General features: G+C 35.3%; 3 protein-coding genes across 3 annotated transcripts; 2 read left to right on the plus strand and 1 right to left on the minus strand.

Moving 5' to 3' along the window:
* Positions 1-8,245: 8,245 nt before the first annotated feature.
* Positions 8,246-10,384, plus strand: LOC133815885 (tyrosine aminotransferase-like). Its single transcript, XM_062248661.1, has 7 exons — positions 8,246-8,651; positions 8,862-9,201; positions 9,298-9,516; positions 9,630-9,689; positions 9,818-9,973; positions 10,052-10,145; positions 10,266-10,384. The coding sequence occupies exons 1-7, from the start codon at positions 8,347-8,349 to the stop codon at positions 10,382-10,384; spliced, it is 1,293 nt and encodes a 430-aa protein (XP_062104645.1). The 5' UTR covers positions 8,246-8,346.
* A 1,651-nt stretch (positions 10,385-12,035) lies between these two features.
* LOC133817442 (tyrosine aminotransferase-like) lies at positions 12,036-14,997 on the minus strand. Its single transcript, XM_062249962.1, has 7 exons — positions 14,520-14,997; positions 13,978-14,317; positions 13,677-13,895; positions 13,473-13,532; positions 12,925-13,080; positions 12,751-12,844; positions 12,036-12,593 (listed from the first exon to the last, which is right to left on the minus strand). Exons 1-7 carry the CDS (start codon positions 14,807-14,809, stop codon positions 12,475-12,477), a joined length of 1,278 nt encoding a protein of 425 aa, XP_062105946.1. The 5' UTR covers positions 14,810-14,997; the 3' UTR covers positions 12,036-12,474.
* A 5,881-nt stretch (positions 14,998-20,878) lies between these two features.
* Positions 20,879-21,301, plus strand: LOC133814011 (secreted RxLR effector protein 78-like). Its single transcript, XM_062247034.1, has one exon. The coding sequence runs from the start codon at positions 20,879-20,881 to the stop codon at positions 21,299-21,301; it is 423 nt and encodes a 140-aa protein (XP_062103018.1).
* Positions 21,302-26,675: the final 5,374 nt, after the last annotated feature.

The raw sequence follows: 26,675 nt of genomic DNA on the forward strand, positions 1-26,675 counted from the left end.
TAGAAATTTCCAGGCTACGACAACAAGTTGAGGAGCTACTGCAGCAACAATGACAACAGACTCAACCTCAGCTGCAACCACAGCCTCAGCAAATGGCCCCAGCACCCCCAACAAGTTGGTCCATATGGGGGATGGCCAATGGCAAACTATGCGCCATACCCAGCTCAGCACATGGAGCCAATTTATGAGTGGTTTCATAAGCAACACACTCTGAACTTTGAAGGGACAACAGACCCCTTCGAGGCAGAAGAATGGCTTAGAAATGTGGAGCCGATCTTGGTACACATGAACCTCGGTAACACGAACCGCATATCCTGCGTTTCGTCTCTGCTCAAGAAAGATGCTAGAATATGGTGGGATTTATTTCAATAAACTCATGATGTCGCCACCATGACTTGGACCCGAATTGTGGAGCTGTTCCACAAAAAGTACTACAACTCAGCTGTCATCGCTTCAAGGGTCGAGGAGTTCGCTAGTCTAAAGTCGGGCAACTTGACGGTAGCAGAATATGCTCGGCAGTTAGACCCAGCCAAGTTTGCACCACAGATGGTTCCAACTGATTTTCTGAGGGTGACCAAGTTCGTTAGAGGACTTAGACCAAAGATTGAGCTAGGGGTTAAGCTAGCAAACTCGAGAAATACTACTTATGCTGATGTTATAGAAATGACAATAGAAGTAGAAAGGCTTCAGGCGAATGTTAGTAAAGAGGAGGCCAGCAAGCCTGAGCCTAAACAGTCAAATCAACCTCACAATGGTCGGAACAACCACAATAACAACAACAACCAGCAGTCCAACAATAGTAATGGTCAGAAAAGAAGGCATCCTGACAACAAGCAGTCTCGACAACGATAAAAGGGCACGGACAAACAATGGAGGCAATAGGTCAGGTTATGTAGAATAACCGCAATGTGTTAAATGCCAAAAGAAATATCCGAGTGAGTTCTATGGAAACACTAAGGGATGCTACAACTGTGGTCAGGAAGGTCACCGAAAGAAAGAGTGTCCCCAGCTCAAGCCAGAGGGGAAAAGAGACGACAAGGTGGTTCCTGCCAGGGTTTTTGCCTTAACCCAAGGAGAAGCTGATGCTAGCAATAAAGTGGTTACAGGTCAGGTTTCTATCCTCAATAATGTATGTTCTATATTATTTGATTCGGGAGCTATACGTTTCTAAAACATCGGCATAGGTAGTATTTCCCGGGTTTGCTAGCTTAACCCCTAACTCAATCTTTGGTCAAAGTCCTCTAACGAACTTGGTCACCCTCAGAAAGTCAGTTGGAACCATTTCTGGTGCAAACTTGGCTATTCGGTCAAACTACCGAGTATATTCAGCTACTGATAAACTCTCTTGCTTCAGACCAGCGAACTCCTCGACTCTTGAAGCGATGACTGCCGAATTGTAGTACTTTTGTTGGAACAGCTCCACAAATCTGGTCCAAGTCATGGTGGCGACATCATGAGTCTGTTGAACTAAGTCCCGCCATATTCTAGCATCTTTCTTGAGCAGAGATGAAACGAAGGATATGCGGTCCGCGTTGCCGAGGTTCATGTGATCTAGGATTGGCTCCACATTTCTAAGCCATTCTTTTACCTCGAAGGGGTCTATTGTCCCTTCAAAGTTCAGAGCATGTTGCTTACAAAACCTCTCGTTAATTGGCTCCATGTGCTGAGCTGGGTATGGCGCATAGTTCGCCATTGGCCATCCCCCATAAGGACCTACTTGATGGGGTGCTTGAGCCATTTGCTGAGGCTGCGGTTGCGGCGGAGGCCGAGTATGAGGCTGAGCTTGTTGTTGCTGTTGCTGCAATAATTCCTCAACTTGTTGTCGTAGCATGGAAATTTCCGCAGTGTTGTCAACCAGTGGCGGCGGCGCATTTCGGTTAGCAGTAGTACGCACTCCCTTTCTGCGAACTAGAGAGGCTTCATTGCTCTTAGGAGCGGCGTTGGAGACATTGGTATTAGTGCGAGCCGACCTTTTGAGCGACATCTTCAGTAGAGTTCTAACAGTTTAGAAAAACATGTTAGATTTTTTCCCTAATAGGCTCTAAGGAAAAAACTTAATATAAGCAAACATAACTCAGATATATTAATTTTTATTTCTTATGAAAATTATATAAGTCTTCTTTATCATTAGAGTGGGTTTCTACACTTAGAAAAATGAGCCATCTTTATTATTTTCTAAGTATGTTTCTAATCATCCTATATGACTTAATTCTCAGGCTCGAAACTCATCGTTGTTCCAAAGTTAACCATATTGAGGGAGGGCTGGGATCAGTAAAATCGTTCCCACTACTATGGCCCCCTAACTCTCAATATAGAGAATCTAGTTCATTGATTTGTATCCACCTTCACCGAACTTAGTCATTATTTATTTTATTATTTATTATGATTGCAAAAGAAAATCAAACTCATACATGTCATCAAAATAACAATGATATTTATTTGGAAAAAGGTTTTCACTATTTACAATCATAAATGAAAATAAATAAGAAACTATTCTATTCTAAAAATTAGGATCTTCTACATCTGATCCTTCATCTAACATATCATCATCTATCTCTTCATAGTCATCATTATCTTGAGCCTCAAAATTCCCTCGAGGAAGATTCGTAAATATTCTATTTTTTGCCCATTTGTAAATTGGAATTCCATCTTAGAAGTGAACCTAAGTATGAGAAAATAATATCTCATAGCTACCGGCCATTCATCTTCATCATCTATCATCTCCTATATATCTTCTAAAGTTGCAATTACAGTAGGATACTCTTTAAAAAGTCTAATTACTAAAACATATTGCTCCGTCGCTCTCATCATGATTTGCTTAGTTTCTTGGAGGTGACCTATCTCCCTGTGGAATAAGTGTCACGACCCGAGCCCTAGGCCGTGGCAGATTTGTAATATCCATAACTTGGGTGGTCAAAGGTCAAACTTTGACCCTCGGTGGAAAATAGTCTTTATAAATGATCCTTTAATTTATATTAAATATTACTATAATTATAAGTCGAAACAATGGAATAACTCCTATAATTATATATGAAAATATTACGGATAAAAGTAGGATCATTTATCTTAATACATAGAATAATAATATCCCCACAGTTATGTAGTCACCAAACAGTTAAATTTAATAAGTCATAAAATACCCAAAATAATACTTAACATCCACCATTCCTCATTCCTGACTAAGACATAGCTAATTTAGATGTACAGACCGATAGGTTCCAAATTAAATACATACAATGTTCAAAAGATAGGACTATGGCTCTAAACACCTTGGCTTCAGCAACAATTCATACTTTTCCACGTTCGCTTCACTAGGCTCCTAGAATGGGAGAGATAGGGGTGAGCTTATAAAGCCCAGTAGGAAAGCAACTAACAACATCAGACTCAAAAGTTCAATAAAAACCCCTGCATGATTAGCTTTTTAAAACAAAACATACATCATCATGTATAAACAAAAATAGAGAGACCACAAATAATCATAAGAGCATAGCTACAAGTGCACATCACACCGTCCACTAGATCCCTAGTTCCCGTTACCCACCATAGAAAATCCGACATCCTAAACCGGGTAGCCGGACCTGATAACCACCACAAGGGGGAGGCTCAGAACACTTCCTGTATACAGATACTAGGTCTTTACACCTACAGGTGAGTGGACACCTGATCTACCTATGATGACACAGAGACTAGATCGTGTTCAAAATTAAATACATACAATGTTCAAAAGATAGGACTGTGGCTCTAAACACCTTGGCTTCAGCAACAATTCATACTTTTCCACGTTTTCTTCACTAGGCTCCTGGAATGGGAGAGATAGGGGTGAGCTTATAAAGCCCAGTAGGAAAGCAACTAACAACATCAGACTCAAAAGTTCAATAAAAACCCCTGCATGATTAGCTTTTTAAAACAAAACATACATCATCATGTTTAAACCAAAATAGAGAGACCACAAATAATCATAAGAGCATAGCTACAAGTGCACATCACACCGTCCACTAGATCCCTAGTTCCCGTTACCCACCATAGAAAATCCGACATCCTAAACCGGGTAGCCGGACCTGATAACCACCACAAGGGGGAGGCTCAGAACACTTCCTGTATACAGATACTAGGTCTTTACACCTACAGGTGAGTGGGCACCTGATCTATCTATGATGACACAGAGACTAGATCGTGAAACAACAACGTGCACCAATCATGACCACTATGGCTCTCATCAGTATAACCAAATGTAGGTAAACATTAAATGAAACAAACATATTCCCTTTATATTTTAGAAAATTGGGCAGCATAATAGCTACATTTGAATAAACCCAAAAATCATAACCTGCATAAATAAGTGAACAAAAATATATATTTGGCACTCGATGCCCTCATAACAGATCAGAAAACATGCAGGTTAAGTTTTCAATTTTTCAAACATTTTATAAATATCAAAATTGGAATATGTTGAATGCAATTTAATACGAGTAAAATAAGTCCAATAGTCTAGTTGAGTCCCTACCTCTTTAGAATTTAATCCGAGCCCAAAGCAACGCTCCTAAGCTTATCGATGATCTTAGAATGATTTAGTCTGATTTTAATATCACGCTTTTCCTACGTGCACCAAATGAGCAAACGATTATCATCATAGCATTCCTTATTCAAAATCGTGTCCAATGACATATAATATGACCATATTTAAAATTTCAAGTTCCGGAACCTCACCCAAGCGGTGCACTATAGCGGTTGGTGGCAGTACCGGAAACGTCAACGAATATATGCATAGCATATATCAAAACGATCCTCTCGATGAGTACATCACGAAAGTACAGCTCCTTCGCCCAAATGACCTCCGGTGTCGCCGGAAAATGCTTCCAAAGGGGCGAAGATACCCAAAATCTCACCGGAGAAAAATGGCGAGTTGACTGGGATGACTTAGTGGGCGACGATCCTTTCACGATGATGATTCCAACGGTACCACCCATTCGCCGAACGGTGGTCGGAGTTCGCCGGAAAGTCACCTCAAAGTTTCGACGGCGAAAATTCGGTGTGGCCGTACAGGCGCGTCCTTGCTCCGATGGTCACCAAACTTTGGGGTTTCCGTCATCGCCGGTCAGGGAAGCTGCAGCTCCAGCGTGTGTCAGAAATGGAGCTCCGACGGTGGCTGGTCTGAAGCTTGTCGTGGCTGGTTTGGAAAGAAAACAAAGGAAGGAAAAGAAAAAGAAAAAAGAAAGAAGAAGAAGAAAGAGAAAGGTTCGGGAGGGAGGGAGAAGAAAAGGAAAACAATCAAATCTATGATTTAATTTTTTTTTTTTCCTCCCATAATTGACTTTTCAACCTGAAAAAGTCTTGGGTTTTACAATAAGAGTAGTCTTCGAGTGATTCTTTCTAGCACTCCTACGGTGTTTCTTGGTTCTCTAATTCTTTTCAAGGCCTTAATGGCTCGGATATCCTCATAAGTTAATGCTCCATTCATTCTTAACTGAAAACATAAGGCTAAAACGTTAGCTATACATATAAACATAATAACTACAACCTAAATACTTACATTGGCAGTTAGATTCGAAGCTTGAGCGTGTGTATCAAGGAGAACTTCATGTGAATGAACCGTTGCTCTGATATCAAGTGTAATGACCCAACTAATTCTAAGACTTTGGACCATTAAAACTACTATAGATAGACACTATTTTCAAGAAAACATACAGAAGAAACATTCACAACTTTATTAAAATCTCTAAGGTAAATGTTAAAATACATAAATGAACGGTATGGGATCCCATTGTTTGAAAATAAAAGATAACTTTAAACTTTAATGAAATTGTTTATAAAGCTAAATGCGGAAAATACATAAAAACGTAATAAAAAGACTAAAAACAACGTCGTCCTCGAATTATTCATGCAGTTCATCGAATCCATTCTTCCTCAATACACAAGCCAAGCTACCATGAATCCTTCCACCGCCATATCTATTTTTCTGCATACATAAAAAAATAAAGGAATGAGCCTAATGCCCAGCAAGGAAAATCTACTAGCACGTATAACATAAAACAAATACATAAACTATATCATAAACATATACTATAAACATATGTCATATACTAGAATGGCCATCATACTTCTTGGGGCTTGTTAATTAAACAAGTCATATGCCCAATATATTTGTGGGGCTTGCTAGCTAAGCAAGTCATATGCCCATAATTTACTGGGGCTTGTTAGCTATACAAGGCATATGCCCAATGTCTATAAACATACTATACATAATGTAAACGTAACATAGCATAACATAACATATGCTATAAACATATATAATTCTATCATATTTTCCTTACCAAAACCGGGATGTGAGAACAAGGACGGGATTTGGAACACTCCTAAAACCAACAATAAGGATGCGAGTATTAAAGAAAGAGATGACAAAGAAATAAACTAAACCACCAAGATGAAGCTTACCGAAAAGAAACCTTAAGTTCAAAGAACTTAAATACCTAACCAAGAATTGAAAACAATGAGTTAGGGTCTGAATGAAAACTAAAGAATTAAACTGAAATGAACTTAAGATTAGGAATACCTTTGAATGTACTAGAACCGAACTACACCTCGATATTGAAAAACATATTATTTATCTTACTTCCCAAGTGTTTATAAAGCTTAAGATGATAAAACTTATAACCCAACCCAAGTGTTTATCACTCTATAGTAACCCTAGCAGCTTGAAGGCTCTGAACACAGCTTGAAGAATGAGAGAAATGGCTGGGTACTAGGTCCTATTTATAGAGTTCATGGAGTGAACTACCTCCTTTTAACTTGAATAAAAATAATGAGTATTAATTGAAAAATATTTGAATATTTGTTCAACAGAGGCTTAAGACTCGGTCAAAATGTTCAGAGGCTAGTTAAGAGGATAAGGAATGAAATAAGCTCGGTTTCAAAAACGTTTGAAAATATGGCCCTAGGGCCAATATATTGCCCACCATAGGCAATATATCGCCTGGACTTATGTCCCGAGTGCTCGTCGCAAAGTTGACGTGTTTTTCGTATTCCCCGTGTGGCGATATATCTCCCCTATAACTGCGATATATCGGTATACGTTGAAATATTAGACACGTATTTGCACTTTTTCAGCTTAATTTGAATTGGATAAACAACTTTGACTGAGTCATAATACGGTTTTAAAGCTGCTGGCAGATCCTAGAGTTTTTAAATATTTATTTTATAAAACTAGTCATAAAAAATACTTAATTTCTCAATAAACATGCACACGACAACTGTCATGATCTTATTAGTTCTATTTAAACCTTATAGTATAATAAATGACATTTTTATAATCAGCTATATTAATCAAACCTTATGTTATAATTAATATTCTTATACTATAGGTTAAACTTATAAAATCTATAAGTGTTGCTACGAATGTTCAACTAAGTCCCGGCTTAAACCAAAATCCACAGTAATAAACATACTATAACTACTACTAGCTAAAATTCCAGGACTCTACAACTCTTCCCTACTAAAAAGAATTTCGTCCTCGAAATTTACATACCAAACAATTTGAGATACCGTGCTAACATGTCCTCCTCCAACTCCCACGTTGCCTTCCGTTCAGAACTATTACTCTATAGGACTTTGACTATCGGAAAACTCTTGGACTGTAACTGCTTCATTTGTAGGACTACAATCACATCATGTGGTGTTGGACACCAAATAATGTCTCATAGCAATATTCTAATTTTTTGGGTTTTTTTTTTCTTTTTCAAAAAACTATTCTGAAAATGATTTCATTGGAGTTATTATTATTATCTTGACGTATACATTGTATTGTATCAAAAAACAAAGTACTTGATTTTAGAAGGGAGGAAAAAAAAATAGAGAATAAGAATTGTTTATATAGTTTTTTTTTGCATGATTTTTTAAGATAGTTAAAGAAGAGAAAAAGTACTTTTTAATAATTAAAAATTCATAACATGACAAAAGAGTTAGTCAAGATTCTTTTTCCCAACATTATATATAAATATAGAAAAAGATTCTAAAATAAGTCGTTCTATTTTTGTTCCTAAGGTCATTTTATTTATTAAAAATAGTGTCAGTTTTTAATAAATAAATAAATAAAAACCAATGATTCCAACATAGCTACTATCATAATAACACGTGTGTAATGATAAAATATGTACCAAATATTACATAATAAATATATAAGTTCTAATTTTAATAAATATGATTAAATGGTGACCTATACTTGGGTATCATTACTCTAATAACATTTTAAACCTGCAATAGCTAATCATAAGCGCCTTAGTAGCAGGCAGCACTGAGTAACCTTGGCTAAATATCCCTCCATATAGCTCAGCAGTAAGCCGCCAGTGAGTGATGATGAAGGACATAGTCAACGGATCATCATCTGAATCAGATCATCCGAATCCCATGCACTGGAAGTTCCAAGGCAACAAAGAACTCAATGCGTCCGCCATCTCTGTCCGAGGTGTTCTCAACATGCTTGGCAAAAACCTCAGCCCAAATGATCAGCGCCCAACCATTATGCTCGGCCGTGGTGACCCCACTGAGTTTCCCAGCTTTCAGACGACCCCCGCCGCTGTCGAAGCCGTCGTCGACGCTCTCCGCTCTTCCAACTTCAACTCTTATTCTCCCACCGTTGGCGTCCCTCAGGCCAGGAGGTAGCTTTACACACACACACACACACACATATATATATATAATATACACAGTTATGGAAAATACAAGAATAAATGAAGCATTTATGGATATCACTTGTCATGAAGATGTGTCTTATGATCATGTTTAGACCTTTTATTTTTTCCTTTTCAAGACTAGTAGAACTATCTTTATCTGTAATTGGTATTTCATATATATATATATATATACAGAGCGATTGCAAAGTACCTGTCAAGCAACATTTCATACAAATTAACAGAAGATGATGTTTACCTCACATCTGGCTGCACACAAGCAATAGAACTTATTACGTCAGTTCTGGCACAACCAGGAGCCAACATTCTGCTACCAAGACCAGGCTACCCACAATATGAAGCTCGAGCTGCTTATGAAAAGCTCGAAGTTCGCCATTTTGATCTTGTTCCAGAAAGGGGTTGGGAAGTGGATCTTGATTCTGTTGAAGCTCTAGCTGATGACAACACTACCGCAATTGTTATAATCAACCCCAGTAATCCCTGTGGAAGTGTCTTCAAATACCAGCATCTGAAAAAGGTGATCATGAAAGTTGGCTCTTACATTGTAAAAATTACGTTGCATGTAGTAGTCTTGAAGTTTTTGTATGTACTTGGTTTTGTCACGTGTATGTAGATTGCTGAAACAGCTAGGAAGCTTGGGATTTTGGTGATTGCTGATGAGGTTTATGGACACTTGATGATTGGGAGTAATCCATTTGTGGCTATGGGAGAGTTTGCATCAATAGCTCCAGTTCTTACACTTGGGTCCTTATCAAAGAGATGGATTGTTCCTGGTTGGAGGCTTGGTTGGATTGTGACAAACGACCCAAATGGCATCCTTAGAAAAACTGGGGTTGGTTTTCTTTGATTCCTAAAACTTTTTATGTCATGTACTTTGTATTTGATGAATAGGTCTAGTATCACTTTCACCCAATTGGAATATAATCTTTACTGTCTCCTTTATAGATCGTGGAGAGTATTAACAACTGCCTGAACATCACCAGTGACCCTGCAACCTTCGTTCAGGTACTTATTTAATTCTATCTTCATGTCACTTTATTTTTGTGCTCGAATTTTATAACAAGAAACAGAATGCAAAAAACCCTTTTGAGCAAAGGAAAATAAAAACTGAAATCACCTTGTGTATTTTTCAGGGAGCAGTTCCTCAGATTCTTGAGAAAACAAACGATGAATTCTTTTTGAGTGTTAAGAACATAATGAGAGAAGCTGTAGAGCTTTTGTATGGAACATTGGAGGCAATTCCGTGCCTCACTTGTCCACAAAAACCAGAAGGATCCATGGCTGTAATGGTGAGGAAATAGTAAATATGACAATATTTATGTTATATTCATACCATAAGGACTACTTACAAGGTTAGCTATTAACAGGTTAAGTTAAACTTACCATTACTTGAAGACATTGTCGATGATGTAGACTTCTGTATGAAGCTAGCTAGAGAGGAATCTGTAATTTTCCTGCCAGGTAAAAATATAATGAGTTTTCTCTTCTATGCATGATTTGTATACTTCTTTTCTTTACTGCGAGATTACATAAATTCTCCTCAAAACATGCAACTATGCTCACATAAAGGTTCATAATCAGGTGTTGCTGTTGGGCTGAAAAACTGGGTTCGAATCACTTTCGCTGCTGAGCTTCCTTGTATTGAAGATGCTCTTGGGAGACTAAAGGCTTTCTGCAAGAGGCATGCCAGGAAGCCATAAGATTATATTACAATCTTGGTTATGAATTCAACTATTTGAGTGATTAGTTGATCCAAGTTTTAAAAGACTTTCAAGTTGGATCACATTCTTCTAAGTTAGAGCTACTTAGATAAACTGCCAATAAGTTATAAGAAGATTTATATAAGTGATTTGATGGTGATCAACAACACTGTCGTTTGATCTTAGCATTTGCTTGTTTCTTCTGAAATTATGTTTTTAGTAATTATCAAATTAATTAAACCATGTGAATTAATTAAAGTGCGGAATGGTAATTAACTGTTTACACAGATTGCAGTTCTGTCAGGACAGAATCCGAACTTGTCACGACAGAAACTGAACACAATAAAAAGACAATGCAAAACAATAAAGAACACAACGAATTTTTACAAGGTTCAGAAACCTTTTCGGATAACCTACTTTTTGGGGCCACGCCCAGAGAATAAAACCAATTAATAAAGAATCACAAGTACAAAATATTGACTTAAATAAAACAAGACTCCCTCTTGAGATTTGCCGCAACTTTGTTGTACTTCTCTTTACTAATCTGATTTTGATTGAAACACTCAACCACTTGAACTCCCTTCAATGGCCAGCGAGTGCTTGCATCCTCTCGACGCAAGGCTTGTAAAAATCTTCTCCCGAAGACTATAAACGTTGTGTTCAAATTACAATGTGTATTCACTCATGAACATAATATAAACTCACCACTAAAAACTAAATACACATATTTCTACAAGATCACGTGAATACTTATGATCTTGAATACAAAGAAGAACTCTCACAAATATTACGATTATGCTCACAAATAATGCATCTAAGAGTTCTTCTTTCTCACTGCCTTTAGGACCCTATTTATAGAATCATTTTTCGTGCTCATAAAGGCTGAGAAAGAATTCTTCTAATAAAGACAAGAATAATTGAAAATATTCTTGATTGATAAAGAGTTGCATTTTTTAGAAGATGTTGATCCGACAGATACGATTTTGGTGGGGACAGCTCAGACTTGTGTCGGACCAAAAACAAGCTCAAAAAGGAAACAACAATTAATGATATTAAGGATCCATTTTCCTGTTTATTAATTCTTGAGCTGCACGAAAGTATATAAACAAATAATCCAGAAATGACTTTGGGTAAGTACTGAATATTTACAATATAAAACTTCCCTTTATAAACAAATTGGGACAATATAAAGCCAAATAAGGAAGCTCATAATCATCCGAAATTCACAAAAATGGAAAGTGAATTTATGAAAATTATAATAAAAAGAAACAACCAATTTATCTTTTAAGAAAAAGATATTTCTATAAAAATGCCGATTATAGGATTTACATCTTTCATGATTTTCACTATGAATCCTTTCCATCGTGAAACCATCAAAAGGGAAACCTTTATTTTTTAAGAAAAAGATATTTCTATAAAAATGTCTATTATTGGATTTACATCTTCCATGATTTTCACTACGGATCCTTGCCCATCGTGAAACCATCAAAAGGGAAACCCTTTATTAGTTCCTTTACTTTTCTAAAATTTATTGGTAATTAAGAGTTGCAATTACATAACATAAAAGTTTCAAACTTCTCGAAACGAGAATCAATCAATGTGAATTAACCGTACTAAAATTGTGTTTGAGCTGATACAGAGCTAGGCAAAATTTCATGTAACACTAGAACTTTATTAAGATTTAAGGAATTGTTACAAACAACAGGTAGCATGAGATCATTGAAAGGTAATGATCTCAAAAATATTGGATCATCTAAAAAGTAACATGGCTCCATCGAGCTTAAGAATTGTCACTTGCACAGAGTTGTAGAGCTCCAATAATCCCAAGAGCATGAGATCCAACACAAAGTTGTAAATCTGCTACTACATAATACGAACATATTGATATCCAACAAGAAGTTGGAGATCCTAGATTACAACACACATGAATGAGAATCAACAAAACATTGATCATCTCAAACAATCCTTCTTTTATTCAAAGAGAGCGGGACTACGATTTTATTTTATTACTTAAGCTGATAACTTTCTGGTTAACATAAACTGTTAGCCTCCCAGCCCACCAGCATTTTCAAGAAGCATTCAATAAACTCTTATTGCTTCTTTGCATGCCTTTGGCAAAAGGCTTCTATCCTTTGAAGACCATCTTCAAGAAGTGAAGGTTCGATGGCAAAAGTGATTCGCAGCCAATTCTTCATCCCCAATGCTACCCCTGCAAGAAAAGGTGATCTTTAAATAAAATAAAAAGTGACCCTGTAGCATTACTCAAATGTCACAATACACCAAGTACTGAACTATATAGCTTTAATGAAATTTAGTATTGAAATGGTGATTGTTTATGTCATCCAACAGAGCAACATTTAGCTTACCAGGCATAACTATGACTGATTCTTCTTGGACAAGCTTGATACAGAACTCCAAATCATCATTTATGTCATCCAACAAAGAAACATTTAGCTTTACCTGAGATACAATTTAGGTGCTTCAGACATGATAATTTCAGTGGCTTGAAACAGTACAGTAAATCATGTAATGCTACTTACCATCACAAACATCGAACCTTCTGGCTTGTGTGGACAATCAATGACAGGATTATCTTTTATTTTAGAGTAACATGTCTCTGCTGTTTCTTTGACTATCGCAACAATTTTTGAATAGTATTCCTTAGTAGTATTCTGAAGCATATCAGGAATTGCACCCTGATACATAAACCACGTAGTTCACTTTTAAAGCTGGAAAGCAGGCCAAAAACATTGATGATCATACTAAATATCTTACAACTTATTTTTGGCAGGCTACAAATTTTTCAAAGAGTTTAGGAAGACAGTCATTATACAAGAGTGAAGAGAATATACGCTATAAAGTATCCACTTTTACGCATATCTCTTAATTTCAACTGATGAAAGAACTACATGTAAGATAATTGTGCTTCTATTTATTTCGAATCTTGCATGTGTCTCATTGCCACTTTAGAAGTTAAATGTCCTTCCTACTGAGACTAACAAATAGATAGTCATAAAAAGATGATTAAATTAAAATCATATCTAATCACAGAATTATGTAATTCTGAAAAGCATCTCGAATATGATACCTGAATGAAGGTCACAGGATCAGCTGAGACATCGAGACAATTGATCATTTTCCTGGTTAGCTGATCAGAGGGAAAGAAAGAAAACGATATCAGAGACTATGTCATACAAAATGGAGTACATCAAAAGTTATGTGTGCACACAATAGTTAATAACAAGACAGAGAGAGAGAGAGAGAGAGAGAGAGAGAGAGAGAGAGAGAGGACCCCGGATTTTTTAAGGATGCCATGAGGATCATTTGTCACTATCCAACCAAGACGCCAACCAGGCACACATAATCTCTTTGATATAGAACCGAGCGTTAGAACAGGTGCAACGGATGCATAAACTCCCATGGGAACAAATGGAGTACTTCCAAAACAAATATGCGCATAAACTTCATCAGCAACCACAACAAATCTAAGCTTCTTTGCCATCTCTGCAATCTACAATACACAACTTTTAGGAACTTTTAGAGAAAGGAATCCGCAACTTACAATTCCAACAACAGTCACTATTTGGACCAACCTTCTCCAAATGCTGGGCTGTGTAGACGCTTCCACAGGGATTGCCAGGGTTTATCATGACCATGCCAACAGTGTTCTCATCCGAAAGAGCTTCAACATGTTCAAGATCAACCTCCCAACCTTGTTCGGGAATAAGGTTATAGTGACGAACTTCAAGCTTACAAAACGCAGCCCGGGCTTCATAGTATGGAAATCCTGGCCTCGGAAACAGAACATTGGCACCAGGACGGGCAAGAGCTGTTATTACCATTTCTATAGCTTGTATGCAGCCAAGTGTGACAAAAACATCATCCGGGGTTAACTTGTTTGGAAGATCATCGGATAGATACTCTGCAATAGCCCTGTTACAGTTCAATACTTCAAAACTAATTATTTTGATTTATTAATATTAAAGAAAAAAAATCATCTTGCGCTGCTTCTGGATTCAGCACAGTCCAGACAAGTATAGAACTGTATCTTTATATTAAATATTTTGCCAATGGTCCAAAATAAAGTGATAAAATCGTAGCAGTGGAGAGATTCTATTAAATCGGAAGGTAATACCTTCGAGTCGATGGTAGACCATTGGTGGAGGAATAGGAGTTAAACTTGGCGGAACGGAGGGCGTGGACGACGGCATCTTCGGCGGCGGCTGCAGTGCGAAAGGAAGGGAAGTTAGAAGGGTCACCATGGCCAAGAGGGATGACCACATCCACAGGTTTGTTATTATCATCTTTTCTGATATTTTGGAACAACAAATTGAGAACTCCTCGGACAGTGACGGCTGAGGCGGCGTTGCCTTGCTCTTCTTCCTCCACACGGAAGTTCCATTCCCTCGACCCGTTAATCTCCATTTTTGTGGCGTGGTAACACAGAAGAGATAGCTGTGGTCTCTTGTCTAACAAATCACTGAAGAGTTATTGTTTAATGAAATCAAAGTTTTATAATAAATTGGAAACTCTCTCGTAATGAGTGCGCAGCGGCATCTGATGACTTAAGACTGTATTATTGGTTTATTATATATATATGGTGGGTACAGTCTGTTTGTTTGTTTGTTCGTGTCCTGCATATCACACTTAAATGAGTTTTTATTTTTGTTCTCAGAAACACTTTTAACTTTTTAAATGGGTAAATAGTATCACTTACCTCCCAACCAGTTTTTTTAAGCATTTATGTCTCCACCGTTTCTTTTTAGCTCACATAACTCCTAATATTATATTCAATAAATAAACCTTAAAAGTTAATGATCACATGGGTCATAATATGGTCCATGTGCAAAAGTTAATGCCAATGACGGTCACAAGGGAATTTAAAAAAAATATAGTTTTTATGCCAATGTGTAAAATTATGGGAGTTATATTTTTTTTAATTTGTATGAGAAATTTATTAAATAAAAAGTTAAAGTATGGAAAACACAATTAGTAGCTAACTAAAATATATAAATGTTACATTTTTTTTATCATAGTTATATTTTCTTTGATTTGGAAAGTAATTTTATTTTTAATTTTTAAAATTTTTTTCTATCATTTTTTAATTTTTTTTCCTTACTTGTTTTTTCTTCTATTTTTTCATTTTTTTTTCTACTAATTTTTTCTTTCATATTTTTTTCTTTCTATTTTTTCATTATTATTTTTTTTTCATTTTTTTATTCATTTATCTATTTTTTTATTTCATTTGTTTTGTTTTTTTTTTCTTCATATTTTTTCAGTTTTTTCATTCTATTTTTTCTTCATTTTTGTATTTATTATTTTCTTCTTTCATTTTTCTTTCTTTTTTCACATATATGAGTTTTTTTTCTTCTTCTATTTTTTTCTACCAATTTTTTCATTCATATTTTTTTTTCTTTTCATTTTTCCATTATTTTTCTTCTTCTTCTTTTCATTCTTATTTATTCATCTATTTTTTTTTCATTCATCATTTCTTTTGTTTTTTTTTTCATTTTTGTACTTATTATTTTCTCATTCTATTTATTTTTTATTTTTTATTTTTTTCACACATATATTTTAACATTACATAATTATTCTACTATTCTTTTATTTATTATCTTTTATTATTGTAATTTTTTTTATATAGTTTTTTCCACTTTCAGCATTTTTTTTTTACTATAACACTTATATGAATACCAAAATTTGGAAAGAAAACTAATAAAATATGAAAACATGAATGGGTAACTGGTTACCTTCACATTCTTAGTGTGTATATTTCTGAGGGTAACTGGTTACTTTCACGTTCTGGTGTGTGTGTATTTATGGTAACTAGTTACTTATGTTACTAAAATCATAGTTACTTCTTCTTCCTTTTTTAATGAAGTGTTCTTCTATTTTTTCCTTCAAATTTGATGTTTCTTTTCATATTTAATATGAGTAACTTGTCACCCCTCTTAGGTAATTGGTTACCCCTCTTATGGCAGAAAATTACTCATCTCAGGATAACTGGTTACTCCTCCTGGTGCATGTTATTTAACCTAGCTCTAGGATTTTTTTTAAGATCAATCAAGTAACTGGTTACCCTACACAGGATTTGAAAAAAAAAACGTACAATCTTAAAAAAAACATGTTTATAATAAATAAATAATAATTTTAAAAACAATTCATATTACCAAAAAAAAAAATTACAAAACAACCAAAGAAAAATTTAATATAAAATTAGTAATATAAAAACAATATAAAAAAACAAATAACCTAAAAAATAATAATCAAATTACAAACATACCCTTCCAAATTTGATTAAAAGTAAAACTATGGCATAAACCTACTTTTATACAAAAATATGAGAAAATAAACCCATAAAAGTGAAAATTCTTAAAAAAAAGCCATAGATTAACTTTTTTTATTTTTTAAAAAGCCATATTTTTGCACGTTTTATTCAAATACCCATATAAAATGTAATTTCCTCTCATAATAACTAAGTCTGGCCCATCACTCCAAGAAAAACATTTACGAGAACTCCACAAAAGTGTTATCAAATGCAATTTATAACACTTTAGCAAGTGTAAAGTCTACCCATGTTATTAAAAGTCTTGCTATTTGATTACATTTTTTTCATATTATTAAATAGACTATTATAACGTTGTTTCAGTATTATATATTATCAATAGTAACATTATCTAGATGTTATGATTCTTTATGTTAAGTATTTTTTTCTTCATTTAATTACATTTACAAGATGCAATCTTATTATTTTTAATTACATTTTCAAGATGTAATCTAATTATTTTTAATTTAATTTTATTGATAAAGTAATCAATTTTTGTCCTCATAATGTAATTAGAATTTGATAAAGTCCAATGTATTTTTTTTGTATCAACCAAAATATCCAATACATGTGTCCCAAATGAAAATTTTCAAGTGCAAAATACCATAATAAAAGGAAAATTATTAACATTTGTCTAATACTATCTCTTTATTAATTGCAAGCATCCAAGTCTCATGTCGCTATCTTCATCACTTAGATAACATAGAGAAAAAAAATACAATAAGAAAACAAAACTCATATGTTATCTTCTTAATCAATAAGCATAACAACAGGTTGCTATTTTAAAAAAATCGATAACATAACAACTATTTTTCGATAAATCCTAAATTTTGAAACCTGTAATTAAATCTCAGATATTCCCAGAACAGTTCCAAAAAAATATGACACAACTCATTATAATATGTAAGATCAATCTTTACCTTATTATGATTGTCGGCTGGCCAAGCAATAACACTTCCAACACTTCAATACAAGTTATCCCTGAGGTTGGCCTCCACAAAAATGCACCAGGCTCTCTTGCAAAATCAACACCAACTTTCATGGCAAATGGTTCACTAGGGACATCAAGAACTAAATCTTTTGGATCATTTGAAATGAAATACTCATAAGCAACAATATTCCCATAACCATTCCAATCCAAAAGCTTGCATCTTTGGCCTTGAGTTCCAACACTCACACTCTATAATCATCATCCAACCAAAAATATTCCAAATGACCAAAATATTATGAGAGTTTAGAAGTAATAAATTAACTTGAAAAAGAGTCAATTAAGTGACTTGAACTTAATAAAAAGAAAAAAGTTTTTTCTCCTTTTCTTCTCTCTCGGTGACTTTGCCGGAGCTATGGCTAAGGGGGCTAGGAATGGGGGAAGAGCTAAGGCAAAGGGCACTCGTAAGAAGGTAGGTCCATCTTCTTCCGATAGAATCAAAACAAGATCTATGGATGCAGTCCTGGGGATATAAGAACTGGAAATTCTTGATGATGCAGATGTAGATTCTACGAAGCCGAACAAGGATCTGTCACAGGTTCAGGACTCACTTCCACGGGAAAATGAGATTCCCACTGATTTTGGGAGCTGGCTGGCTACATCTGATCAAGCTATGCAGGATGTGAGGTTAGGTAAGAATGTTTCTACTCCAATTTTGAGATCGTATCATTCTGAACGACCTGTTGCACGCTCTTGTGGAGGGTCACCAGATGGAGTAACCTCCCCTTTGAGCCAGGGTAGGAAAGTTGGAATCAAGAACGAACTAGAGGATATTGCTGAGGAGATTAGCTATTTGCAGCCATCCATCGTTTGTTATGTTGTGGGAGCTAACCGTCCGGTCAATATTTTGGCTGGGTTCGTGAGGAGATTATGGAAGGAAAATGTGGATAAAGTTGGAGTGCTTTCAAGAGGCAATTTCATCATTCGATTCCATAACTTGGACTTCCGTGATAGAGTTCTTGATGGTGGATATCTGTTTCTTGGCAAGAAGCCACTGGTTATGAAACCGTGGAATTCAGTTGATGATTTTACAAAAGAGGACATTACGGTAGTTCCTACTTGGATTCAAGTAGGAGGATTGGATATTAAGTATTGGGGTGAGAGATCTCTTTTCAAGATCGTGGGGCAAATAGGGAGACCAATACAAGTGGATAACATCACCAAACATAGGGATAGACTCTACTATCCTCGAATTCTTATTGAGGTTAGTATGGATCAGGAATTTCCTACACCAATTGGGTTCATGAATGAATTTGATCAGGAAATTGAATTGAAAGTAGAATATGAATGGATTCCAATTGTCTATCAATGTTGTTCTGGGATAGGGCATGAGGCTTAGGCATGTAGGAGGAAGACTCAAAGTAAGCAAACATGGGTTCCTAAACAAACGAAATTTGATCAGGAATTGATGCAACCAGTAGTTGATGAGGAAGGTTTTCAACAAGTAAGTAAGGGAGCAAAGGTGCCAGTTGTTTCTGTAGACTCAACGCTTGTGATGAATCAGTATTCTATACTGATAGAGGAGCAGGAGGAAGAAGGATTACACATGTTAAATACTGGAGGGGGGAGATCCCTCTACAGGACATGGATAAGACATTATGTTGGAATGTAAGAGGGATTAACAGCTAACTTAAGCATCGTGAGATTAAGGAATTAACCAATACAAAGAAAGTTGGGCTGGTTAGTCTTCTCGAAACAAAGGTTAAGAATAAAAATATTGGATCTTTGTATGCTATTTTATTTTCTGGTTGGTTCTACTAACAATCCTTGGTTAGAAAAAGGAAGAATAATTGTGACTTGGAATCCGATTATGTATATTCTTGATATTCGAGTTTGTACTAGTCAGTTTATTCATTGTTTTGCTCAAGCCATACACACGACAAGAAGTTTTTTTTTATCACATTTGCATATGGATTTAATGATTTGAAGATGAGGGATCAATTGTGGCTGGATATTCAGGGATTGGCATCGGGTATTGTTGAGGCTTGGATACTTTTGGGGGACTTCAATGAGATCTTACATCAGAATGAAAGAATTGGTAGGAAGAGTAATATAAAGCCTTCTTTGAGCCTTTGAGATTGCATGGTTACTTGCCAAATGGAAGACCTGAAGTTTTCAGGTTGTTTCTATACATGGACCAATAAACAACAGGTTGAGGATCAAATCTATTCTAAGATAGATAGAGCTATGGTTAACTTGAACTGGACAGACCAATACCCAAATTCTGAGGCAAAAATTTTTACCTGAAGGAACTTTTGAACATAGTCCTATTCTTATTTCATTTTATTTAGGAGTGAATCTCGGCAAACAGCCTTTTAGATACTTCAGAATGTGGAAGGAGGCTTCATCATATGCAAGTAAAGTCAGTGCAAGTTGGAATTCCTTAGTTTTGGGTACTAAGATGTTCAAATTAGTCCCAAAATAAAAGAGACTCAAACAAATTTTTAAAGCCATAAATAGGGAAGGATATCATGATATTCAAAAGGCAGAAGATCAAGCCAAACACTACGTGATGGAGGTTCAAGGAAGCTTGCACCAAGATCCTCTCAATGAATCCCTCATTCGATATGAGCAATTGGCTAGAGAAGACTTTATTAGGCTACATAGAGCATATATTTTGTTTTTAGCACAGAAAGCCAAATCGAATTGGGTCCTCAATGGAGATGAACACATTGCTAGTTTTCATGCATCCTTAAAAGCTAGAAGAATTTAGAATCAAATTTTATCTGTTCAAACTGAAGATGGTAGCTGGGTGGATACAGCGGAAGGAGTTCAAAAAGCTTTCTTGGAGTACTATCAAGATTTATTGGGGACACAATTGCAAAGCAGAAGGAAGGTTTCACAGGCCATTGGGGATTTAGGACCGGTCCTCTCTGAGGCACACTCTAAAATACTATTAGAAAATTTTACATCTCAGGAAGTTAAAGATGCTCTTTTCTCCATTCCAGGTCTGAAGGCTCCTAGCCCAGATGGTTATAGTAGTTTTTTCTATCAAGATAATTAGTCATTGGTAGGCTCTGAGGCCAGTTCTGCTATCTTAGATTTCCTAACCACATGGAAGCTTCTTAAAGAGATTAATGCTACCACCATCACTCTTATTCCAAAGATCAAATGTCCGACTAAAGTAAGTGATTTCCGTCCTATTTCCTGTTGTAATGTACTATACAAAATCGCATAAAAAATGCTCTGTGCACGGCTGAGACATGTTCTTCCCGATTTGATTGCGGAGAACCAGGGGGGATTTGTACATGACAGGCATATTGCACACAACATTATAATTTGCCAAGATCTAGTTCGTCATTATGGAAGGAAACGATGCAAACCGAGTTGTATAATTAAGGTGGATTTGCGAAAAGCATATGACACAATAGAATGGGATTTCATAGAGGAGATGCTTATTGCTTTTAAATTTCCACTGAAGATTATTCAACTCATCATGATTTGTGTTAGATCACCAAGATTCTCCTTGCTGCTGAATGGCTCTATGCATGGTTTCTTTGCAACTAAAAGGGGTCTACGACAAGGGGATCCAATGTCTCCACTACATTTTGTGTTGGGTATGGAATACTTGTCTAGCATTATGGTGAAAATAGGCTCTCTCTGATTACAAGTATCATGATAAATGTATTTCACTGAGTTTAAACCATTTTTGTTTTGCGGATGACTTATTACTATTTTGTCATGGAGACTTTATTTCCATTATATGGATGCTTATGGGCCTTAAGCTGTTTTCGGGGACATCTTGTTTTGTACCAAATGAGGCCAAATCGGCTATATTCTGTGGTGGTATGGTGGAGGCTGAGGTAAATAGGGTGTTGGAAGCTTTAGGTTTTAATAAAAGCTATTTACCTTTTCGATATATTGGTATCCCCATATGTTCTAAGAAAATTTCTTCTGTGGAATGTGGGATTATTTTAGAGAAGATGGTGCTCAAGATTCAACAATGGAGTTCCCAGAATTTATCTTATATGGGAAGAGTTACCTTAATTAATGCTGTCTTGCTTTTCACTTATTCCTATTGGGCACAAATCATGATTCTTCCAAAGACGTTATTGAGGGAAATTGAAGCTATTTGTAGAGCCTTTCTTTGGAAAGGAATGAGTGATCATTTCGGGGTTGGTCTTGTAGCTTGGCATAACATATGTACTTCTAAGGCAGCTGGAGGATTGGGATTCAAGAAGGTCATTGACTGGAATGTTGCAGCTATAGGGAAATATGTATGGGCCATTGCTTCCAAAAAAGATAATTTGTGGTTTAAATGGATTCACCATGTATATTTGAGGTAATTGGATTGGGGGGAATACAAAGCTCCCTCGGATTATAGCTGGTACTGGAGAAAAGTGGTGGCTGTTAAGGATCTCTTTAAAGAGAAAGTGGATTTAGCATCCTTTTCAGCTTTGAAATTTAGTATTAAAACATGTCAAGAACTGCTGTTTTCTTCTCCTCACAAAGTGCATTGGGCGAATTCTGTTTGGGAGAGAATTAGTATACCAAAGCATAGGTTCATTCATTTTATGGTTAGTAATGCATCAGAGGCTTCGTACCACAGTGTTCATCAGCAATTACAACACATCTATGGACAAATCATGTCTGTTGTGTGGGGATCATAATGAAGACACTCAACATTTATTCTTTCAATGTAAATTCAGTAAAACTTGTCTCTTGCAAGTGAAGAAATGGCTGGGTTGGAAAGTGCAAGCAAAGGAGTATGATAAATTGCTTTAGTGGATTACCAAAGCAAAGAGATGGAGCAAAGTTCGAAAAAGCTTTCTGAAAGTTGTTATTGCTTCCTTGGTTTATCACATTTGGAGAGTGAGGAATGATATGCTATGGTCTCAAAAGGTTTGGTCTACAAATCAAACGATCCAGGCACTTCAAAGAGAGATTAGGCTGCGAATCTACACTGTAATACCAAGCAAGACAAGTAGTATAGATAGAGATTGGTTTCATTATATTTGTAAAGATATCTACATTGATGTATAGAGAATAGGTCTTGAAGGGTTTTTACAGAGTTAGAGGCATATATTGGAAATTGTACATGACATGGTTTTCAGCAATACAATGATCTTATTCACCAAAAAAAATTAACTTGAAAAATTATAAACAAACGATAATCTTACCAAAGTAGGTGATAAGTGAGTTTTAGACTCATTTATCTATGTGTTTTTCAGGTAAAGTATTAGGTGTTTGTTTTGTTTTATTCTATTTTACGTTTGTTTCGGTATGTTTTCAGGTATCGAAGGACTTAGGTGATTTAAGTGTGGAAACATGGTGGAAACATAGACAAAATGACAAAAAGTGGTGGAAATTGTGTTTCGGAGCACTTCCTGCGACCGCAGGAAGTGTATCTTGCGGCTGCAGCTTCAGAGGAGTTTTGCATTCCAGAGCATTCTTGCGACCGCAGGAATGGTATCTTGCGGCCGCAGCTTCAGAGGAGTTTGGCATTCTAGAGCATTCCTGCGACCGCAGGAATGGCATCCTGCGACCGCAGGATACGCCTGAAAAAGAAAAAAAACGCAGATTTTAATTAAGGGGTTTTTAGTCATTTGAAGCTAAACAAAACAACAATTAGGTTAAAAATGACGACCAATTAGACAGAGGGAGGCATTTTTGGAGTGCCGAACAGAGGGAGACGACGGCGGAGAGTGGAGGACACCATTGGAGGATCCATTCTTGAGTTTTCATCATCTGTCTTTAATATTTTCATGTTTGTAATTGAATTCTATGACTTCTAGAATGAATATTATGGGCTAATTTCTTCTTTAGGGTTATTATGTGAATCTTTTGGAAACCCTTTTTATGGATTAATGCAGAATTCATGTTCTTCTTCATCTCTTTCAATTCCTGACAATCTGTGTTACTTGTGCAATTATTGATTGATCACCTCTAATTGTTATTTCATGAATCAAATTGAAATCTGAAAAGTGAAATTTGATATGCTTTGATTGTTTGGATGCAAATTCAATTTAGAACGAAAGTATCTAAATTTTTTGCCTATTTTTCTGAGTTGCGTGTTTAATGCCTTCTTCATGATTCAACTTACCATAGAAATATACGAAGTTTTCATTTAGATTGAATTTTGTAAATCTTAACCAGATTATGAATTGTTTTTGCAACTTGTTCTTGAATAGGGAGAAGGGGATATAATTCTTGCATTAGGAAATAAAAGGGTGGAAAATAGAGGATCATAATTGTCCTAATTTCATTTTCTCTGTTATTTTGTTTAAATTTTCATTGTGCTTCGTTAGTATTCTTCTTTGTTTGAAATCTCTGAAATTGTTTAATCAAATAGAATTAAAAAGATTGATTGATTGGTAATTGATAAATCAGTCCTTGAGGACGATACTTGGTTTTTACCATTTTATTACAAATTGCGACTGTGTGCACTTGCATAGCAAAAATATCGCAACAGTAGGACTATGTGCATTGGATTGCTCTCCCCTCAAACCAGATTGAGACTATAACCATCACAAACAAAATATTAGATACAACAAATAAGGGTACATGCAAAGTAAATGTAAACTAGAATGAATAAATTTACCTTGGGATTCATGAAAGGGTGATCAACTGCTCCATATCTGCCACTTTTTTCTTCAACTCTTTATAATCATTTTCCATTCGAATTATATGATCATCTTTCTCAGATGCAATTGCCAACTTTTTTTTAGCAACTCCTTTGCCATAAGCTCTCAAATAACAACTTTTTTCAGGACATATTATCTTTGAAAGAAGATCTCCTTTTTCTTTTGGAGCTTTTGAAGATAATGACGAATCATCCAACATGTCCTAACAAAATAACCACATTCAAATAGCATATAATCATATTCAAATTTCAAATAACTATATTGAAATAATATAAAAAACTAAATGGAAAATGGCAGGTGCATACAAAAGCTTTAGCAACATATTTATTGATAGGTTCCCCATTTTTCTTTGCGTGAGCCTTAGTCCAGGCATCAACCCTAGAAGGTGCTTCTTTACTTGCACTACTATTTGTCTATATTGAAAGAAAACATTAATTTAAATGTATAATAATAGTTATTATTGATATATAAGACTTGAAGAAAATCATTATTTACCATATCATCAATTAATCGAGCATATCCTTTGCGGCTACAAGTGTGAGTGAGTCATTTATTTCTTATCTCTTTGTACTTATCACTTTTAGCCTAAAAAAATTAAAACAAATTTTGAGTAAATGTTATATGCCATAATCTAAATCTCAAATATGTCTAAAATTATAAGTTAAAAACAGTAACATAATAACCTACATAAACATATGAAAATGATGTTACATTTCAAACATTAAATTCAAAGCTGATTTTTTTCTCTAACAAAAGCTCTCCACTCAACTTAAGATTTGATATTATCAGGCCGCAATTTAATTCTTTCTTGTTCGTTTGGTGCGTTGCTTATTTTAGCAACCAACCTTGATTTTGAAGCTCTCTAAAGATCAGTCATGGCTTTAAATATATAGCTTTTCTCCCAATCTTTTTCAACCAAATATCTTGTCTAAGAAATTATTAAAACATGAAAATATATTAATATAAGTAAATATTTTTCAAATTAATTGAATTAGTAAAATCAATTAAGCACAAGAAACATACCTGAACTGATTTCCACAAAACCTCTTTCATCCCAGGAGTAATCTTTCTCCAATCAGTTATAGTTACTCGTACAATTTTCTTCACAAGTGGTCCAAGAAATGAAGAAAAACCTATTGATGCATCTCCAATTGGCTAGCCCAATGCATTGAATTTGACTTCTAATCGACCATCACTACTTTGTAGCAATTTTTTTCATTTTTGTTGGACCTCTTTTCTTCTTTCCCACAGATTCTTCTAAAGGGCCTGCAACATTGCCAAGTATTGGTGAGGTGCCTATGAACCTCCTTCTCAAAGATCCTCTTGTGTTAGTTGCAGGGGAGTCTATGGCATGCACTGAATTTTCAGATTCAGGAGATCCCTCAAAGATACAAAGTCTACACTTTGGCTTGTCCTTGACATGTGTTGACTTTTCAAGTTCAGGAGAATCCTCAATGATTTGAAGTCTACGCTTTCGCTTGTACTTCAAAGGTGCAAGAGACTCATTCTCTCTTCGTTCTTTGGTCCTTGAAAGCTTTCTTTTCCTTTCATTAGCCATGGGTGTCGACCTATCCAAATAACAATACAACATAACCAGTCATGAATAATACAATTTAATGCAAAAGATAAAAACATCATATATCACTTAAGGAATCAAATATCATTATAGAAATGAAAATAGGATAAATAACCAATAGAATCAAATTGAAATATATTCTTGAAATTGTTCTACATAATTGAAATACAAACTCAAAATGGTTCTACATATTACTCAAACTAATATGCCCTCACATATGGACCATCTTCACTTGTATCTTCAAGATGGGTATCAATCCTTTCTTCTACCTGTTGAGAAATTATACTCATATATTCCTTTTCATCATACTTCTCTAACTCATAAAATCCTCTTGGAGGTGCCCTCAACACCACATACCAATTGGATGAATGTAGTAACCAATGTTACATTTCTCTTAGACCTCTTTATTTATGTGATTATAGGTTGTCTTTATTTTATAGAATATATTTAACTTGAGTTGTGGTGATATATAAGGTTTAAATTTTGAAATATTTAGTGGCTATGATTATAGTATTTAGTGGTTATGCTTAGTATAGTATAGTATAGTATAGTATAGTATAGTATAATATAGTATAGTTTTGTGATATTAGTAGTCTTGTTTGTGGGAAAATGGGTGATTGTGTAAGAATATATTAATTATGTTATTATTAAGAATTGTTATGGATCGAGTCTACATAAAGCCCTAAAGCCCAATAAGATTTTGCGCTTAGTAAATTCAAAATTCCGGCTAGAGAATTAGAGTTTGTTATTTTATAGTTAGTTAGGATATTTGTGGATTAGGTTGTTATTTAGATAATTAAATAAAAATTTCGTAACTT

This window comes from Humulus lupulus, chromosome 2, assembly GCF_963169125.1.
Source record: "Humulus lupulus chromosome 2, drHumLupu1.1, whole genome shotgun sequence".
Classification (NCBI taxonomy): Eukaryota; Viridiplantae; Streptophyta; class Magnoliopsida; order Rosales; family Cannabaceae; genus Humulus; species Humulus lupulus.

Excerpts from the sequence above, each read along its gene's own strand:
- LOC133815885 (XM_062248661.1), top strand. The coding sequence starts at position 8,347 with ATGATGAAGGACATAGTCAACGGATCATCATCTGAATCAGATCATCCG. Across the intron at positions 9,690-9,817 it reads ACCCTGCAACCTTCGTTCAG|GGAGCAGTTCCTCAGATTCT; the intron begins GTACTTATTTAA and ends TGTATTTTTCAG. Across the intron at positions 9,974-10,051 it reads AAGGATCCATGGCTGTAATG|GTTAAGTTAAACTTACCATT; the intron begins GTGAGGAAATAG and ends AGCTATTAACAG.
- LOC133814011 (XM_062247034.1), top strand. The coding sequence starts at position 20,879 with ATGCTCTGTGCACGGCTGAGACATGTTCTTCCCGATTTGATTGCGGAG.
- LOC133817442 (XM_062249962.1), bottom strand. The coding sequence starts at position 14,809 with ATGGAGATTAACGGGTCGAGGGAATGGAACTTCCGTGTGGAGGAAGAA. Across the intron at positions 13,081-13,472 it reads ATCCTGTGACCTTCATTCAG|GGTGCAATTCCTGATATGCT; the intron begins GTATCATATTCG and ends TTTATGTATCAG. Across the intron at positions 12,594-12,750 it reads ATCAGTCATAGTTATGCCTG|GGGTAGCATTGGGGATGAAG; the intron begins GTAAGCTAAATG and ends CTTTTCTTGCAG.